The 19,859-nt window shown below is 47.5% G+C and overlaps 1 protein-coding gene across 1 annotated transcript; it reads right to left on the reverse strand.

Moving 5' to 3' along the window:
- Positions 1-11,697: 11,697 nt before the first annotated feature.
- Positions 11,698-19,018, reverse strand: LOC306663323 (olfactory receptor 2T2-like; the record flags this gene model as incomplete). The annotated part of the gene is made up of 2 exons (XM_079143734.1): positions 11,698-12,690; positions 18,830-19,018. The coding sequence occupies 2 exons, from the start codon at positions 19,016-19,018 to the stop codon at positions 11,698-11,700; spliced, it is 1,182 nt and encodes a 393-aa protein (XP_078999860.1).
- Between the last annotated feature and the right edge of the window lie 841 nt (positions 19,019-19,859).

Genomic DNA, 19,859 nt, shown 5'->3' on the forward strand with positions numbered 1-19,859 from the left:
ATAGAGACAGAAGTTCCATGATTAGAACTTACCAGAAAAGAAAATGGGGAAATTAAAGAATGGACATTTTTTTTAAGCTGTCTTTTTTATCTCAACTCCCTAAGGTTTCCCTCCCAGTAATGGGAACAAAGCCCTTAAAGTTGTTCCAGGAAACAGCCCCAAACAGAGAGTAAAAGGGTAAATTGAGCCAGATAGCTAGATAGTGCACAAACAGTAGGATTACCAGAAACTATTGACCAGAATCTACGCCCTGTTGTAAAACATTGTGAAACGTGTTGTATGTTATTAGCAAACCCAGACCCCCTTTGAAATTTCCTGGCAGCTTTGTTCCCCTTTTCCCTTTCATGTGCGATCTCTCCTGATGTGTGGTCTCTGCCTTTATAAACCTACAAGATTTTCTGCTAGGGACTCGACTCCTGGACTCCTGTGTGAGTCACGAGTTGGGTCCCAGAGCGCTGGAATAAACACCTCTTGCGGTTTGCATCAAGTGACGCCTCCTGTGGTTGATTGGGGTTGCCGTCGATACATGGGACAGAGTTGGGGTTTCCTTTTTGGGGGCCTTACATTATGATTTAGTAAAGAGGTATCCTTCAAGAATTCATGAGTGAGATAATGCAAGAAAGTTTAATTATTTTTTTTTAATTTATATTTTTAGGACCAGGGACTGAACTCAGGGTTGCTTTGCCACTGAGCCACATCCCCAGCCCTTTTTTATATTTTATTTAGAGACAGGGTCTCCCTGAGTTGCTTAGGGACTCTATAAATTGCTGAGGCTGGAAATCATCCTGCCTCAGCCTCCCTAGCCACTGGGATTACAGGAATGTACCACCACACCTACCAAGAAAGTTTAGAGGTAAAATGGTTGGGTTAGGAAAGCCTTAACCTATTTTGTGCATTAATGTCCTGATAGGGAGTAACTGGGTGGTAATTACAGGAAGGTAGGATGTGGCTGGAGCAGATGGGTCTCTGGGGGCATGACTTGGAGGGTTATATCTTGTCCCTGGTGAGCTGATCTTAGCTTCTCTTTGCTTCCTTGTTGTCACGTCCTGAAATGCTTTCCTCCACCACACCCCTCCACCTCCATGTTGGGTCTCACCTTGGGCCCAGACCAATGGAGCCAGCCGTCTATGGACTCTGAAACCATGAGCCCAAATATACTTTTCCTCCTATAAAACTGTTCTTGTCAGTTCTTTTGGTCACACTGGTGGGAAAACTGACTAAAACACCATTGTTTTAGTTTTTTCATTTTGTTATGGGGAAAAAAAAAAAGCATAATCATGTTAATGCTTTGTAAGCATACAGTTCAGGGAGATATGTACATTCATTTTGTGGGGTAACTATAATGACCCCCATATTCAAAATCTATTTATCATCCCAAAATGGAACACTGTGTCCATTGAACAATGACTCCCCACTGCCCCATCTTCGCTGCCTAGCAACCACCATTCCACTTGGTCTCCATGTATTTTCCTGCTCTAAGTGATCCAGAGAAATTTGTTCTTTCATTGCTGACTTATTTCACTTAAGAGAATGTCCTCAATGTTTATTCATGTTGCAGCATGTCAAGAGTTTTCCTTGTTAATACAACAGTCATCCATGGCATGGATATAGGACATTGTTACTGTATTTCAACCATCAGTAAAGACTGATTTGCCCCCACCTATGAGTTATTGTGAACAATAGGTGCAGAAATGTCTTTTGGCTCCTGGCTCACTGAAGCATGCCTGTAATCCTAGGGAGAATCCCTACTTCAATTGCAGTTTCCGAAACTTGGTGAGGCCCTAACCAACTCAGCAAGACTCTGTCTCAAAATAGAAAATGAAAAAGGCCGAGGGTTACAGCTCATTGGTTAAACCCCTCCAGATTCAATCCCTAGAATGAAAAAAGAAAAAGAAGAAAGAAAAAGGCTCTTTGCAATCCTAAAATCTATTCTTTTCAACATAAATCCAGTAACAAATGAAAGATCATATTCCATGGCAGCTGTATCATTTTATATCACCACCAGCAATAAGCCAGAATTCTCAGTGCTCTGTAACTGTAACAAGCTTACTTTGTTTTCATAACAGGCACCCTGATGACTGTGACTTGGTATTTCAAGATGGTAGACAACTGATTCTTAAGTTTATATCTGACATCTTGCTGAACCTTAGTAACCATTGACTCTCTTGGGTTTTACAGGTGTCACATCACCTACAAATACAAATTGTGATACTCTCTTTTCCTCTTTGGGAACACCTTAGTTAGGCTCTAATAATATAATATAATATGACGTCATGCATAATGATAATGCTTCTGATAGAGCAGCACAGCACTTTCTGTAAGCCAAACACTGTTGTTCTGAGAAGGAAGTGGCATTAGTGGGTGCAGTTCTCACAATGTTCTACAGGGGACAACACCATCCCCATTTTACAGAAACTTTGAAGACTTACCCAGGCTCAGTTTTCAGGAACTTACGGAGTCATCAACCCCCATAGTCTGGAAAGTTCAGCATGTTCTGATCATGCCCAGAACATTCGAAAATGAAAATGACTTCCATTCACCGTGAACATTTTCTATTATCCTTCTCTTTCTGCCTTGGAACTGCTTTCTTGAAGCCTCTCAGCTTATCTTTCCACTGCTTAAGTAATTATATGTGCCAATTTTCAACTAAACTGCTATTTTTCCTTCTTTGTAAATTTGTAGGATAATTTGCATTTAAAATAAAACTCATTTCCTCTCATTTAAACCATTCTTGTTTTAAGGGCACTGGATCTTCAATTCTGAAACTATTTACACATTTCTTACAGTAATTATAATATAATATAAAGCTGCTCCCCGGCCCTTTATGCTGCAGTCATTTCCCTGCCTCCCAGCTTCTTGTTAGTGAACAAGAACATCCTAGCTAGCTATTGGTTCATCAGTCAGCTTGCAAATATCCTTCTCCATTACTGGTCCCCTGTTAACCTGTGAATTCGACTGCTTAAGAATATCTCCCCTGTCACTCTCTCTCCTCCTTGCTTTCATGCACTCTCTTCTATTTCACTCTTTTGTTCTCTCCTCTCTCTCTCTCTCTCTCTCTCTCTCTCTCTCTCTCTCTCTCTCTCTCTCTTTTCCTCTCATTTTCTCTCTTACCCTGTCTCATCCAGCGAGTACAATGAAGACACGGCTATTAGATGGAGTTTTAAGGTCTTTATTTTTATGGGAGAGCTCTGAGCCTAGTGCCTGGTTCTTCTTTCTCCTCCGTCGTCGTCGTCGTCGTCGTCGTCTTCTTCTTCTTCTTCTTCTTCTTCTTCTTCTTCTTCTTCTTCTTCTTCTTCTTCTCACTGCGCAGCTCTCTCTTCACTGCAGAAACTACGCAGCTTTATAGGATGTAACAGCCAATCACCTAATGGGTCAGGTGTTTGGTTCGTGGACACTTAATGGTGGGTAATGAGGACATGTACTGATCACGAGCTAAGCACGGACTCGGAAGAGATCAGTCAGCCAATAGAAAGCACTTCCTTAAAGTTGTTTTTCTTTGTGGTTGGGATTCTCGGCGCCATCTTAGGGTGAGGCCAGCTACCACTGCGGGCCCTACAGGGCAGCGGCCCCCAACATTACCCTGCAGGGAGACACTCTGTTTGCTTAATAAACCCTCTTATGTGAATTCCCATGTCCAGAGTGGTTTCTGGGTTCTTACATTGGTGCCGTGACTCAGATGGGCTCTTCCACTGTCTCTTAAGCAAGTGGAACCCCATCTGATACCCCACTGCCCCCTAGACATGGCCTCACCTTCCAATAGCCCGGATGCTCTGCTCTGCATCCATCACCAGACTTCAGATTGGTGAGTTCCCTAGGCGGGTTCCCCTAGGCTATCTTAAACACTCCTGCCGACCTGAGAAGCAACCATTGAGTGTCTGGGGCCCTCGAGGTGGCTGAGGGGTGGGGGTACCCCAAGCCACGACTTTCATAGTTACAGCTGGTCCCCTTAGTCAGTCTTATCTGCCCGATGGGTTCCTGATTTTATGGTGGAGATTCTCTCTCAGGGTTGAGGCCCCTCTTCACGCTTGCTCTCTCTCAAAAATCCTGATGTCTGGTCCTCAATTCTCTTGGCTTTTGCCCAGCACACAGACTGATGCTTGTGTGACGACACCATTGATGTGCTGCCTTCTCATCTCCAGTCGACTACTCTGCCCTTGGGACCACTGACCACTAACTTGGGTGTATCAGTCTCCACCATGGGATCTGGGTCCTCCATTCCGGCAGATTCACCCCTGGGATGTCTATTAGACAACTTTAGAACCCTTCACCTGACCCCCAGCTTAAAGGCATCAAAACTTAATGATATTTGGCCATGATACCCTTTAGATAATCGATCCAAAATGACCATGTAATGGCACACAGCTTCTGTGAGCAAGCGGGCAGATGGAAAGGGATTCCTTATCTTCAGGTCTTTTCTTTATTGCACTTCTTTGCTCTTCCTGCAAACTTGAACACCTCCTTTTGGCTTCTTCTCCCCCTCTTACTCCCTCCTCCTCCTCTGACATTGACTCAGCTAACAGACTACCCCGATACAGGTCCACTGTGACAGAGGCCTCTCCAGCCCCTGCTTCTCCATCTCCTTTACCACATTCTGTTTCTGATTCCATTCCCCTGCCCAGCCTACCTAGTCCTCCTGCCACGAAGTACCACATACATATTCTAGTCCCCCCTACGGGAAGTGGCCGGTGTGGAGGGAGTAAGCAGCCCAACAGTCAGTGGCATGTTCCAGTAAGGAGTATGATATAGCAGCCCCATTCCTTACAAGTAGTGGGAGATAATGTTTCACAATTTTCTGCATCCAAACCTGAATTGATTACTAACCAGGAAAAAGGGTTAAAATGCCCTAGGCATCAAGTTTCTGCTAGAACCTGTTAGCTCCTTTCAGTTCTCAGTCAAGGCTTACACTGAAATGTAAATGGACAAAAACAGAAGGTGCAGTGGGAGACCAGTCTCAAACCCAAGGAAAAAAAAAAGTTTCCATTTTAAATTTCTCCTGGGCTGCAACACAGAACACTCTATCTCTCTCTCTCACCACTTCTCTCTGCCCTTCTCTTTCTGACTTTCTCATGCCATAATTAATGGCCATTATCATTTTTCTTCTAGAACTCTTGTTTTTCTTAAATGTTTTTTTTTTTTTTTTTTTTTTTTTTTTTTTGTGGTACTGGGCATCAAACCCAGAGCCTCATGCTTACAAACAAGCACTCTACCAACTCAGCTATCTCTCCAGCCCAATGCTATATTTTTGAGCTTACAATTTTGATCCTACATACCTAGGGTAATGATTTTTGGTCAGTTCTTTTTATCCAACTCTAGAGTTATTTTTGAATATCTGTTACATTGCATTGGAGATAAACATTACAAGGCCTTTGCTTTTGTGTATGTGTTGTCTGTCTATGTGCAACTAAATATAAGCATGAATAAAGTTTTAAAAAATGGATCCAAATACTTTCAATTCATATGATTTAAAAAGGTTCAATTTAAATTGGGTAAACTAATAGAAGTAAAATGTGTTTAAAATTAACTCACAAGTCTCTAGGTGGTCAAACTAATAAAATGTTGATGTTTATAAAATGTCTAACATCAATTTTTCTAGGACTTTTCTTCAACAGGAAAGAGACAGCAAATACTGTTGATATGCTTGTCTGATATCTTGGTTTTTTCTTTAACAATAAGATGAGTGAATTAGGGTTGACATGTATGGGATTACTCAAATGTGTGTGTTAGAGACATCTGATTAATTTACAAAGTTAAAATGCTAATTATTAAATAACATTGAGTACTTTCAACTCATTAAATTTCATGGAGTAACATACTTAAACATTATTGATGTTTTAATAGGTTGGTAAAATTACTCTTAATATGTCTGTTAAGTTCTATTCTTTAGAACAACTACTCTTAAAAATTGGGGTTTATACCATTATGTTTAAACAACAACTGTTAAAGTATTGTACTACATTACAAAGTCTAAATTTTTCTTTAAAAACTAAATTTGGTAATAATTGTGGAATGGTCATTCTTTGTATATTAAATGTGTTCTTTTTTTCCAGGTATACAAGCCTTTAAAGCAGAAAATTTATCAAGCTGCTATTCTTTAAATTAAACTTGTCTGAAATGGTAATTTCAAACTTATAAGAAGAATAAATGTTATTGGGGATTTATTTCTATCATTTAATGTTCTATTATAGGACCTGTCATCAATAGGGTATATATAAAATTTGTTACTTTTTACACTGAAATAAAAAAAAAATGAAGCCTGATTTGTTTAAAGGTTAATAGTGTGAAACATGAAAGCATTTTGCCACTTTGCCACACAAAAGGAAAGTTTAAAGCTCTCTCAGCCTTTCTTTAATTCATGTTTTAGGTACTGTGATTGGGGTCTCTAAACCTCATGGTTGTGGCATGCCTGGTGCCTGGGAGTGTTCCTGTGCAGGGGCACAAGATGCCTAACTGCTGTGGCAGTACCCTCCCTGGGGAGGCTCTGTACAGGAATCCTATCAGCTCTGACATTGATCTCAGGCACACAGGTCTTGGGCAGGAAGAAATTCTTTTGCTAGATAACCAGTGTTTCCTCAGCTCCCTTCTCTGGTTTCTGCCCACCTTACTGTAACTTTGGACAGTGGACTTCCTTGAGAGCTACACAGAGCTAATAACATTGCACTTTGCAGCTCTGAAAAGGAAAGTTATGTTAATGTCCTGGTCTCTGTAACTTTCCTGAAAACAAACAATAATGCTTACATAGTCTTTAACCTAAGAATAAGGCATATATAGATAAAAATTGCTGACATAACTATTTAGATGTGCATTTCCATCAGAGAACAGAGCTCCATCTGATCTCAGTTTAATCTTCAAAATCTGTGTTTTTAAACCTTTATTTTCTAATACTCCTTTGCCCCTCACTGAACTTGAGAATTTGGTCATCCTGGTCATGGCCAAAGAGGCAAAAATTAGCTTCAGGACTAGAATATTTTACCTAAGATTTGTGAAGAGCCCTGCCTTATGTGAGATAAGGCTCTGTCTTACCCTGCTGCATGTTAGAATGGCTCCAAAGTAAGCCAGATTTTAACTCATTTAAAGTTGTGTTCAAAAGTTTGATAATTTAGTCAATATTATTCCCTGTTTTATCCTGTTTTCCTCCTTCCTCCACTGAAACTTTTCTTCTACTATACTGATCCCTGCTTTTAAGAGAAACGGGTGGCCCGTGTGGGTACTTCACATGCATGAGGACATTCACACAGTCTCACTCCACCTCTCACCTTCAGACCGAAAGCACTCAATACATTCTTGGCACATGTTATAATAGATTTTTAGAAATACTCAGGGTTTATTATTTTCAAATTAGAACTGCTACTTGCAATCAACCCTGCCTTGGGCAGGATTAACTGCCTTTTCTCCCATTGAAGGGCTTCCCCGTGGCTTGTCTGGGAGGGGGAAAGCAGTTGTCTGCAGAGCCCTGTCAGCTGTTCAGAAGCCGAGGCCACAGGCACGGTCTTAACTCTGTTCAAAGAAGCTCCCGGCTTGCCCTTCTCCAAAGGCTCAGCCTGGGTCACTAGTGCTCACTGCAGCTAAACGCCTGGGAGGCACGTGAAAAGAGCAGGAGTGATAACGCCAACCAGGTCCACAGCCCCAGCCTCCAGCTGGGTTTTCAGTCCTAGGGAGCAGTGTCCCCTCTTGTGGTGAGCGGAACCTGGGGCCCAGGGTTACTCACGTGCATCCGAAGATGGTGACTGGCAGAGAGAAAACGGCATTCTGAATATGCATGGAGAAAGGCAGAATTCGTTTACACTTGCCTGTATTATAATCAGTTCAGCTGCCTAGCACGTGGACAGATATACTTTACATGTATGCTCGAGCGAGTGACTGCTTGACCTTTAACAGGATTGGATGGACATATCTGTTTACAATTGCTTATGCATGAGACTGCTTATATATTGAGGGTGTTATTTGAATAAAGGGGAAGCTGCTTCATGAACTTCTAAAGAGTACATGTCTTCTGTCCCGCTGGTCGGGCCGAAAGCGGGAGAAGCGGTTTTCCTCCGTAACCGGAGCCACTTGAAGCAGCCCGTTGGCAAACAGCAGCAGCTCTCGGTACCCTCCGGCCCCCACACTGGAACCATGTCCCCTACAGCCCCTGCCACTGGCCTGCTCCAGAGAAGCAACACCTGTGAGGAATCTGGCCGAAGCCAGTGGTGCTTCTTTACCTGAGTCAATATTGGACACTTACTAGAAGTCTCTTAAGAACTAGTGAAGTGGGAAAGCACTTAACTACAGTTCTTTTGCTCTTATCTCAACACACAATTCTATGTGAGCTTGTAAATCTCACCTAATTTAATTGACCTTGAGTTTCCTTGCAGTCCTTCAAACTGGAGATGACCTGGAAAAAGTAAAAAAAAAAAAAAAAAAAAAAAAAATTATTAACTTTGAGACTTGTATGTCAGAGTGCCATGCCTTCCAAATGCAATGGCTTCCACTTTTCATTACCCTGATAATTACTGACAATATAGTCTATGTCAGGAAATGTCTAGGTGTTTGGGGTGCATCACAGAACAAAATGAAGAGCCTGTTTTCGTTATGTGATAAGTAAAATCGAATAAAGTCGAATGAGCCTGAAGGGCTGATCAAAAGAACCAGAGAAAGCCTGTGGCTGGTCAGGCTGACACAGAGCTGTTTGTGAATTTTTCACCTTGCTTCTCTTAGCTGGTTTTGCAACCGCCAGTCAGAAACAACTGCGACGTTTCTGTGGTCTCCGTGATGTTGGTGAAGAAGGCAAGGGGTGCTTGGTGGTGACCTTGCTTGTCTGTCAGATTTAGGATGTTCTGCCCTCAACACAATCTCAACAGAGAAAATGATCAACATCCTGCCTACTGTTTCAGCTCATGGTTTTCATGAGAAACAATCTGCAGTTTCAGACCAGGCTCTGGATGCCACGTAGCCATCTACCATTGCCATGACCCTGGCCCAGGGCGTGAGAACTCCTGTCTGGAGTCTGGACCACAGCCACGGCCAGGCCCTCAGCAGAGCCTCACTGCATTCCGCCAGCCGTGAGCTGTGGCGGCCACACGCAGTCACCCCTGCTCCAGCAGCAGAGGCCTGCTCTCTCCTCTCCATGCTAATTCACCGTCTGAATGATTGTGTGTTGTCAGCTCATCTAATGCCACCCTTTCTGAAACCTTCCGTAGTGCTCACTATCCTATAGAATGCAGGTACTTTGTGGTTTCCATGGCTATGATTTTACATTGCATAAATATAAATATTTACTTAGATAAAACAGTACATTGAAGCTGAGTTCAGGTCGTTTCATGTCCACATCTCGCACATTCAGAAAGACCTCCCAGGAGGTCCTTTTACCCTCCAGATCTGTCCTCAGGCCCTAAGCAGACCAGATCACCTGGCATCTAGCAAAAATTAATTGTGGCATTTATCAGCACATCGCTCTCGGGGGACCTTTGTCCCAGGCCATTGCCACGATTACCAAGCTGGCAGCTGCATCTCGTATAGCCTGCTTCCCTCCTTCGGCAGTCACCTGCCAGTTGATATCCAGGTTTGCATACACAGTGAAAATCAGAAGTCAGAGGCCTGGCCCGAGTCCCTGTGGACCTATCGCTCGAGTGAGGTGACAGTTGTCTGAACATCAGCTTCTCCATCTCCTGTGGGGCTAATTATTTTTTAAATACTTCATAGAAGTCTGTGAGGATCAGGTAATATGACAGAGTATGTTCCAAAATACAGGGACAGAGCCTCATTCATCTTTTTGTCTCACCTGGAATGGTGCATGCCCTGTTGTAAGAATGCAATTGACAATATTAAAATTAGGGCTGGGTTTTTGTATTTGTCATTTCCAGGTTAATGCATTGTCTTTAATAGAGATGAAAATCTGGTGACCACACATTTCCTCATATGGGAATTTGGTGAACTGATCAAAAACATCCCCTGTTGCTCCCCTTGGGTCGTGGCTCATCTTGGCGTCTGAGGGGTGGACACCCACCACGCACCCTGCATGACAGGTTTTCCAGTTCTTTAGAGATCTTATTAAAGAAGAGACATGACTGAAAATCCATCGGAAGTGGCACTGCTGACCAGCCATCACAGAGTGATGCTTGGCATAACCGCCTCTGAGTTTGCTGACTACAGTCCTCAGTGGCACGGTGGAGCACCCCTCCCTCCACACTCAGCCAGTGATGCCGGGGTCTCTCCAGGGATTGTCCAGATGCTCTTCTCTTACTTGTTGCTCTTCAAGTATTTGAATATTTTGAAACATTAACCAATGTATAAGTTAAATGCCCTTATTAATCATGTAAGAAAATGAATCTCAGAAATGCAGGAGCAAATGTCCTAGCAGATACTAACACATGCCCCAGGTAATGTGCAGGCTCCATGGACACAGGAGCGAGGTGGAGTCCCAGTGGAGGAGAGATGGGAAGTGCAGTGTGCAGGGACCTTGTGGAGGGAAAGGGCACTAGAGGTGCTGCAGGCAGTAGGAGGGGAAAAGCTCGGGCAGTGGGGCACAGGACACCGCCTTCAGCAGGCTGGAGCTGACATTTCCCAAGAGAATCTCAGGCTGCTTCACACTCAGAGCAATGCACCCCTCTGGCAGTGCTTCCATCCTGTCTGCTCATTACTTGTTTAACTTCAGGATAGAGTGAAATTCTTAGAAACCTGGGAGACAAAGCCAGGCTGGTGGTCAGGGTGCTGCAGGGCAGCTTCTCACCTGAGTGGGCATGCTGGGGGAGACACTTGCTTCCGCCTCAGAGCTGATGCTCAAAGAGCCAAGGACGGCTCGTCTTTGGCTTCATCTGTCAACTGCACACCACTGAGAATCATTTTCTAAGCCTGTGGTCTAGAGGAGAGCACCAGATGAACCCGCAGTATCTTGTTTCTCAAGTTTGAGGCCTTTACACAGAAGGAAGTGGGGTAAGTAGGTCATGGAAGGCTCCCCGTCCCCTGTTCAGTTGAAGCTGGATTCAGGTTGACACCTATCAAAACACCGCATCTGACCCTAACTAACAGGAAAAGAAACGCATGTCTACCAACACACCAATGGAGACAGAGTGTGAGAACACAGGGCAAGTTAGCCCAGAGGAAGCACGTGAGCTGGGCAGGTCTTGATTTGCTCATTCCACATTTATCCATTACCAGTTTATTAATCAATCAAGCAAACAATGATTAATTTCCAGGCATACCCTAGACTATAGGAAGACAGGCATGGTAAGAATCGACCATATAATTTCATAGGCAATAAAATGTGATGAAAACACAGAACACCAAACACAATCCCATGTTCACAAAACTTCCTAAATAAAACTGAGACACCATTAGCGTGAGAACCTATTTCACCATGTTGAATGTTTGAAACTAAATCATCAAAGACAGGCAAAACTCCTTGCAACTGGCATGGAAGGTTGTTACGCAACAGGGACCGGAAAGCCCAAGACCCCATGTGACATCTACTCAGAGCACTCTGAAGTGGTGCTCACTGGGGCCAGAGTGCCACCACCTGAGGCACCGGCCAGAAAGCACCGCTGTTTGACCCACACAGGAGGCTGGCCAGTGCTGAGGTGCTTGCTACCTGTATGAGGGCTTCTGTAGGATGCTTGCACAGGCTGGTCAGCCAGCTGAGAACCTCAGACTGTCGGAATGACACTGACATATCTCCTGGGAGGACACTGTCACTGGCCACATGAGCAGGGATGCCTCGGTCCCCTAGTATTTCCTAGACAGGTCCCCTGCTCTTATTCTCTGGGAGGAAGCACATCTCCCCAGCACTTTCCTCAGAGCTGAGGCCACCTCCTTGTTCCTCAGGCTGTAGATGAGGGGGTTGAACATGGGGGTGAGGATGGTGTAGAAGACGGACACAGCCTTGTCTTTCTCTGGCATATGGTAGGAATGGGGCAGCACGTTCGTGTAGAAGGCAGCTCTGTAGAACATGCTCACCACCGTGATGTGGGAGGAGCAGGTAGCGAAGGCTTTGCGCCTGCCCTCTGCAGAGTTCATGCGGTAGACGGTGATGAGGATGCGCGTGTAGGACACAGAGATGATGGAAATGGGGATGAGCAGCATGAGCATGCAGCAAGCGTACATCAGGGTCTCGTAGAGAGATGTGTCTATGCAGGACAGCTTCAGCACCGCTGGGATCTCACAGAAAAAGTGGTTGATCTTTCGGGACCCGCAGTAGGGGAAACTCATGGTCACGGGCATCAGCATGAATCCATCCAAGGAGCCACCAACCCAGGAGCCCAGAACCATGATCAAGCAAATCCTGCAGTTCATGAGGAGCGGGTACCGCAGAGGATTGCACACAGCCACGTACCGGTCATAGGCCATGAGGCCCAGCAGGAAGAACTCACCTCTGATCAGGGTCAGGTAGAGGAAGATCTGAAGTGCACATCCCAGAAAGGAAATGGTCTTTTCCTTGGACAGCAGGTCTTGGAGCATCTTGGGGACAGTGACACAGATGTAGACAGTGTCCATGATGGAGAGCTGGCTCAGCAACAAGTACATGGGTGTGTGGAGGCAGGAGTCCATGTGGATGAGCAGAGCCATGACCACATTGGTGGTGACGGCCACTGTGAAGATGGAAAACACCACTGTGAAGATGAGCCCAGGCAGTGCCGGGCAGGGGATGAGGCCCAGGAGGAGGAAGTCAGTGGAGTTATGGAGAGTGGGCTCCATGTCCAGGTGGCAGCAGCTCCTGGGCTGTGAGATGGAGAGTTGGGGGTTAACAGGTTGTCCGACAATTACTCAGCACCAGTAGCGTGCCGAAGCAGCGGGGGATCAGGGAAGAAGCCGGACTTCAGAACCATCTGAAGCCCAGCTTCAGCACTACGACTCTCGTGGCTGCACAGATACACTGACCTCTCATTCAGCTCTGTCATTTGGGATAGGTCGTCAGAAGCTATGCCGCTTGGGCTGGAGCGAGGGAGAAATGTCGTGATCTTTCAGGGTCTGCATTACCTTTGCTTCCCATCGTCTTCCATATTCATTTTATGATCTTACACTCTGGATTGGAAGCCTCCTGAGGTAGCCACTTGCCTCTTAACCACTACACTGTCTCACCGACAGTGTACCTGAGTTTACTGAATTTAAGCTGCCCTCTGCCATTAAGATGACCACACTGTCAGGGCCAGGTGCAGATACCCCTCTGAAACCTGCAATCGGTATGAAATGAACGTGAGCCGAGCTTTCTGGACACATTTGGTTTGGGGGCTGCTGTTATTACCACACAGCACTGTGAACATTTGGGACATCAGAAGTTAGCAGGGTAATTCTGGTCACCTGACTTGAGGTCAGGTCCACTGTCCTGAGGTCAGACCTGTGCTGCAAAGGGAGCTCAGGCCTTAGCATGGGCCATGGCAGGCACTTGGCTCCCTCATTCTGCAGGACAGCTCAGGCCAGAGCTGAGTGAGGACCACCATGAACTCTGCTCAGCAAACTGGGCTCTGGGTCATTGACTGGAGTTGTTCTGGCTGACACCATGGAGTCTCTGCAATTTTATGACTCAGTACTGACCACAGCAGGCAGAGATGGCCTAAGCTGCTGTCCAAGTGTTGTCCAGCTGAGCCTTGGCAGACTCCCTGACGGGGTAGCAAGCACCCCTCAGAAGGAGAGGCTGTCCTAGGAGCCCTGGTCAACCAGGTCTTCTAGCCTTACATTTATTTCTCTGCAGTGCTCCTGACCCTTCATGTTTATAAGTTAAAATAAGCACAGATGGGAAAGAAATACCTAAATCCAGAGTGAAAAACACACAGCAGAATTGAAACTCCTTCAAATTAATCAAAGGAGTCCTGATGCTTTTTATTCTAGTATTGTGAAAGTGCATCCCTCTTTGATATATTCAAGGATATGGAGAAATAAATTGTCCATTTTACCATTAGAACAAAATGGGCCTCTCAATTTTTGTGACAGAATTTCTGGAGAAGTATATTTCTGCAAAGAGAGTTGACCAGCAGTACTATAACGTACACCTGGATATTCGACTGCAAAACAGTTAGAAATACAGGCTCTGAAGCCTCAAGCAGAAATAACCCCCTGGGCCTGGAGCCAGAATAAGAGAAGCATAGAGGAACTTTTCTGCTTAGAGTTCACCACAGATGGGACCTTAGTAGAAGAAACAGTGCAGATGTGTGAGGATGCTCCAGGGAGAGAGTGAGAGCAGCTTAGCGTTGGGCAGAGCTGAGGCTCAGTGTGTGACAGCTCATCCAGCAGGGAGGAGAGTGGACCCCTGAGATGAGAGGTGACTCCTGGCAGGCTGGACAAGGTTCAGATCCCTCATCCCTCAACAGTATGTGGAGGACTTCCTTGTGATATCCGCAGCCCAGACCACAACCAGAGAACGCACACGGGTAGGTCGTAACCAACGCTCGACTTGGGGGCATCTGAACCACTGTGGGGGATGAACAGACTCCTGCAGGAAGATACCTCCACCCTGTCCCCCCGTCAGATGCACCGTGGCTGCTTTGGATCAGCGGCTGGTGCCACAAAAGCAGCTGACGAACACGTTTTCAAGAACTGAAGTGAGAAACAATGTGAAAAATGAAAAGTGCCTAAGAAGTTAACTGGATTCCTTTGGAAAACAACAAATTGCTTTTGAGTTACAGCAGGGGCCCCAGAGTTGTGCTTCAGGTAGATCAGCTAAGGCATCGCATGGCATTTGAAAGCAGGAAGAGAGTCGCCCTCACTGCCTCTGTCTCCCTGTTGGGAGTGGAAAACTGCCAGCTGCTGCGTCCTCCCTTGGGGGACGTGGACGGCGAGAACACAGACACTGAACAGGGAAGACCCTTTGGACCCCTCCGTCCCCAGTACCAGCCCGGGTTGCTTGCGGGTGTGACTGGGAGCATTGTGTAAGCAGCCTGTGAGTGTGTGCTGTGGTGTGCTTGTGTGGCGAGTGTGTTTGTGTGTGTGCATGGTCACGTGTGCAGTGTGTGTGCTCTTGGGTGTGGTGTGTGCAGTGTGGTCACGGCATGTGTGCAGAATTCCTTCTTGCTGGCGTGTGTGCTGTGCGTGCCTGAGTGTGTCTATGTTTTGGAGTACCTGCACGTGTGTGCTGTAGGTGCTGTGTTTGTGTGGTGTGTGTGAGTGTGTAAGGAGCACTCTGTAAGTAGTACCACCCTACAAGCCTTCATCAGCCCTAGAGAGTGACTTTCTGAGAGCAGCTAAACCAGGGCTTGTGCTGTGAACGCTACTTCCTGAGATTCCGCTGCTCACCTGGGTCCCAGCACCCACCTCTCATGCTGGAGTGACCCTGCTGTTCAACACACACAGGACTGGGTTTCTTCTCGGACCCCAGACCCTGAATCCCGCCCTGTCAGGCCCCCTCTCCTCCACTCCCGGGTCCCCTCTCAAGGCCTCAGGCTTTCTCCGATTTCCCTGGCCCACCTGTTTTTCTAAAAATGTAAAATAAAATGAAGAGAGACCTCTTATCTGCAAGGTCTCAGCTTCAGGCCTTTCAAGGCAGAAAGTGCCCTTTTTCAGTTGGTTGGAACGTCACCTAGGATACTGCCCCCAGGACTGCTGGCAGCCCCACCCAGGGTCACCACATGAACACCTGGCAGGACGGCGAAGGTGGAGGACTTGGACAGGGCTCTGGACCTGGAGTCTGCCCCTGTGGCTGCAGAGGGACGGGATGGCTGGGCTTGGTGACAGGATTGGCGTCCCTTGTGGTCAGCCTGCCAGGAGGGGGGCAGTCTCTGCAGGAGAAGCTGTGGATCTGGGACAACAGGCCCTGGGCTGCTCTGGAGAAGCCACAGGACCAGGCACAGTCCCTGCCCCTCACAGCAGCCTGTGAAGAGACCCCCAGTGAGGGCAGAGGACATGCCACGGGGGCAGGTGCCTGGGCCTGTCCTTTCTGACACCTTCCCAGGAATCCAGGAGCACCAGAGCTGCAGGGCCAGAGTCAGTGTCCTGTGTGACCCCAGGCTGCTCTCCAGGAGGGCGCCCCCAGCCAGCTGGGCTCCTGCGACACCCCCAGTGGGAAGAGGTGCACCCACTGCCCCACACCTGTGCTCAAGTCACCATGACCAGCATGGTGTGGGCCACAGAGAACAGGAGCCCTGACGCTGCCCCGGGTGCAGCCGGCTGGACAGAGTGGCCTGCAGAGGTCCTCAGAGGGCAGGTCACTGTGAGCCTACGTGGGGCCTTCCGGAGACGTGAAATGCATTTTGTCAGTAAGTACATGTCACAGCGCAGAAATGAGGCCACCGGGCAGCCATGCAGCTGTGCTGGGAACCGAGGATGCCCCGGGAAGGTGGCCTGGACGTCCTCAGATTTCCTGCTGTAAATGGTGGCATCAAACTCCTGATCAAAGTGTCCTCTGGCTCTGAAAGTCAGGCTTGCTTCCAGATGAGGAAGGTGGGCCTAGGACAGCCTGTTGGGGTGCAGCTGCTCTGGACAGAGTTCATAAAACAATCAGGACTTGAACGTGCGGAGATGGAGGGCGAGAGGCAGGAGGGGACAGACGGAGCTGTCCCGCACTGGATGACTCTCAGGAGTGGGGCGCAGTGAGGAGGGAGGCGCCGCCCATTGGCTGCAGCATGCACAAGGCTGCACCTGACCTCCCCGCGGCGGGAGGCCAAATGCCCTTCAAGCACAAGCATGTGAAGAGCTAGTGAGGGAGAAGTTCTCTGTGGAGCATTTCCCACACTCCAAGAGAAGGCCGGGCCAGCCCAGTTAGGGAAAATGTGACCCCCAGATGTGGGAATGGTCTGAAATAAGACTCGAGCCTGAGAGAAAGGAGAGAGAGCTGGGTCTCAGAGAGTACGCTCAGCACCAGGATGGCAGCAGGCCACCCCCAACTGCAGAGCAGGTGGGGAGCTGGAGGCACAGAGGACTGGACAGCCAGGAGGCTGTCACTCGAAATACCTAGAAACAGGTGCAGAGGTGGGCGGTTCCAGCAGCAGCAGCAGCAGCAGCAGCAGCAGCAGCAGCAGCAGCGTGCAAATGGCTACTGCAGAGCGGCACCCTGTGGTATCATCATAGTGGTCAACACTACAAACTCTCACAGCCTCCCTGGGCTGTGACCTCTAGACTCCTCCACCCACTGTGCCCATGGTCCTTTGTCTGTGCTTACCATCAGGACCCATGGGGACAGTGCTCCAAGCACACCCCAGCAGAGATTAAAGCTGCGTGGCTTCTTGCTTTCCACTGTGCGGACTGGTTCCTTCCCTCCACGGCATCCCTGGACTTCAGCATCATGTTCCCAGATGCCCTGCTGCGTTTACTAGAGGGTCTCTGCCTTCATCTCTATCCCCACACTCAACTTAGAGATTTGTGAAGTAGAAAATTAAGCACGAGGAAGAATAAAGAACCTTTCCTATGTTAAAACCTGGCACTGTAATTAAATGTGTGTAGTATTTACTGAAGACTAATGTGCCAGGAATCATTTCATTAGGATGATTATGAGTTTTAGTGCCAAATACCAATTTACCTCAAATGAATTTTATCAAAGAATCAGGAAAAAAGTCACCCTGGTTCCTGGAGCATTGGTGAAGGGTCTGACACTCAACTGCCAGCTGCCACGGCAGAAGGGGGCCACAGAGTCAATGCCCAGAGACATGCCTCAGAGCAGTGGCAGAAAGAGGAACGGAAGGATCTGGCATGTGGTCCATCCAGCCCCCAATAATGCCACAGAGAAGGAGCTGGTGTGTGGTCCACCCAGCCACCCATAATGCCAGAGAAGGATCTGATATGTGGTTCATCCAGCCCCCTACTAATGCCACAGAGAAGGAAATGGAGGTTGAGAGGAGGAAACGGAGGTTGAGAGGAGGACACAACTCCACAACACCAGCAGGAATGGAGATGGACACAGAGACCACGACTGGCTCACAACTACACCCACAATCTAAGCTTCCAACATAGATGAGCCAGCCCTCTGCCTCAGTCTCAGTCCAGTGGGCTTTCATACACCATGCTGGGTGGCTTCCAGGGGAGTTCTTTGAGGGATATTATCTGTTTTTGAACGAAAGGCTTTTCTTTAAGGCATATGTGTTTGTCTCAAGGAGAAAGAAAAAGAGGAGGGGGCAATAAAAACATGCAGACATTCAACATGGTAATCTCCTCCCAAACTTGCAGGGAACCTTCACCTGCTCCTGACTACATGCAAGGGGGCGTCTTTGACTTCCACATTTGCAACAATATGCGCCGTTAATAAGATGCACCCTTGCCACCTACTGAGTCATGACTGAGACCCCTCAGAAAGAATTCCCAGCACACTCTTCCAAATGGCAGCTCCTACAAACACTTCTCTTCAGCAAATCTGTTCACACCCTTGCAAACCATTACCAGGCTCCCTATTTCTGGTTTCTTGTAAAGCATCTCGCTTTTGATGTTCTACTTGCAGAGTCAATGTATGTGTTCATCATTCTGCATCTGAAGATCACCCCTCAGCCATCATCAGACAAACTGGCCTCTCACAGTTACAGGGAGATGCCCAGAGGTGACTTCCAGAATCTGGGAAATGTGTTCTCTGTTTTTCATGAAAATTTTAGGTCCTACCTCAAAGCAGGTGAGTCCCAGGCTTACAAAGGCAATAGTGAACGGCTGACTCTTTAAACGCTTCGGCGTGGGGATGAGGCTTCTCATTAACCATGGATCCCACACCCCAGGAGGAGTCTTGGGTTGTCAATTAATCCACCTGGTCTACCTTGGGCCTTGGGGAAGCCCTGCCCCCTGGCCAGCAGGTGTGTCCTCTCCCAGGTGAGAGGCTGGGGTCGTTTCTCCAGGTGTCATCACAGGCCTGCTCCTCTCATCCCAGCCTCCCTCTGGGGTGCAGAGAACAAAGAGTGGTCTGGTTCAGCTTTGCTGATGTGTCCCTGCAGGAGAGCTTCAGGAGGGCGGGGACCTCGCAGAAAAAGTGGTTGATTTCCCGAGAGGCGCAGAAGGGGAACTGCATGCTGACGGGGGTGAGCAGGAAGCCATCCGCAGACCCTTCCAGCCAGGCTGCCGCCACGATCAGCAGGCAGACCCTGTGGCTCATCAGGACCGGGTAGCGCAGAGGGTTGCAGATGGCCACGTAGCGGTCATAGGACATGAGTCCTAGGAAGAAGAACTCTGCCCCTGCCAAGGTCAGGTAGAGGAAGTTCTGGGCAGTGCATCCTGCAAAGGAGATGGCCCTCTGGCCCGTGGCCTGGTCCAACCACAGAGCTCTCGGCTGTGAGGAGCAATCCAGAAATCAGCAGCCGAAAAGCATCAACAGGGAAATAATATTTAGGATCAGGGGCTTTTATCTGCCCTCTTACAGCAGAAAACTATGGATTATTAACACAGAACTGATTGACCCGATGAAGTGAGTAAACGCAATAATTAATTTATCAGGTTTTAATAGAAAAGATGGAAAAATGAACAGGTTTATAGAATACTAGAAGTTATGTCTCCCAAGGTACTTTAATCTTAAATTTGAAGTTAGATCATGCACATACAGCCATTTCAGTTAAATAACATTCTACCAAATATATGACCATATGGGCCGCTTGGACAGTCCATTTTGACATTGGAGAGTCTGACATTGTGCACCTGGTGACCAGGAGCCCCGTGAAGCTGCTGAGCACCTGAAACATTACTTTAACTGAGGATGTGCTGCAGCTCTATGGTAATCACAGAGATCTGGTGACTCCTAAATATGAGGTCACTTTCCCCCACACCTCGTGAAATATGAGAGGACCCTCCCCACCCCACAGAGGAAGAGAGGGAGACTTAACGGGAGCCAGAAACTCCCCAGGGCACAGGGCTCTGCTGCAGCAGGCAGTCTAGCTGCCTAGGCTGGTGCCATGAGCCAGAGTGGACAGAGAGTGTCATGAATTAAACACAAATCAAACCAGGTAGTCCATCAACACTCCACCCTGGGCAAGTCGACCTTTCAGGTTCTGAGCAGA

The sequence above is a fragment of the Sciurus vulgaris genome, assembly GCF_902686455.1.
Source record: "Sciurus vulgaris genome assembly, chromosome: 6".
Lineage (NCBI taxonomy): Eukaryota > Metazoa > Chordata > Mammalia > Rodentia > Sciuridae > Sciurus > Sciurus vulgaris.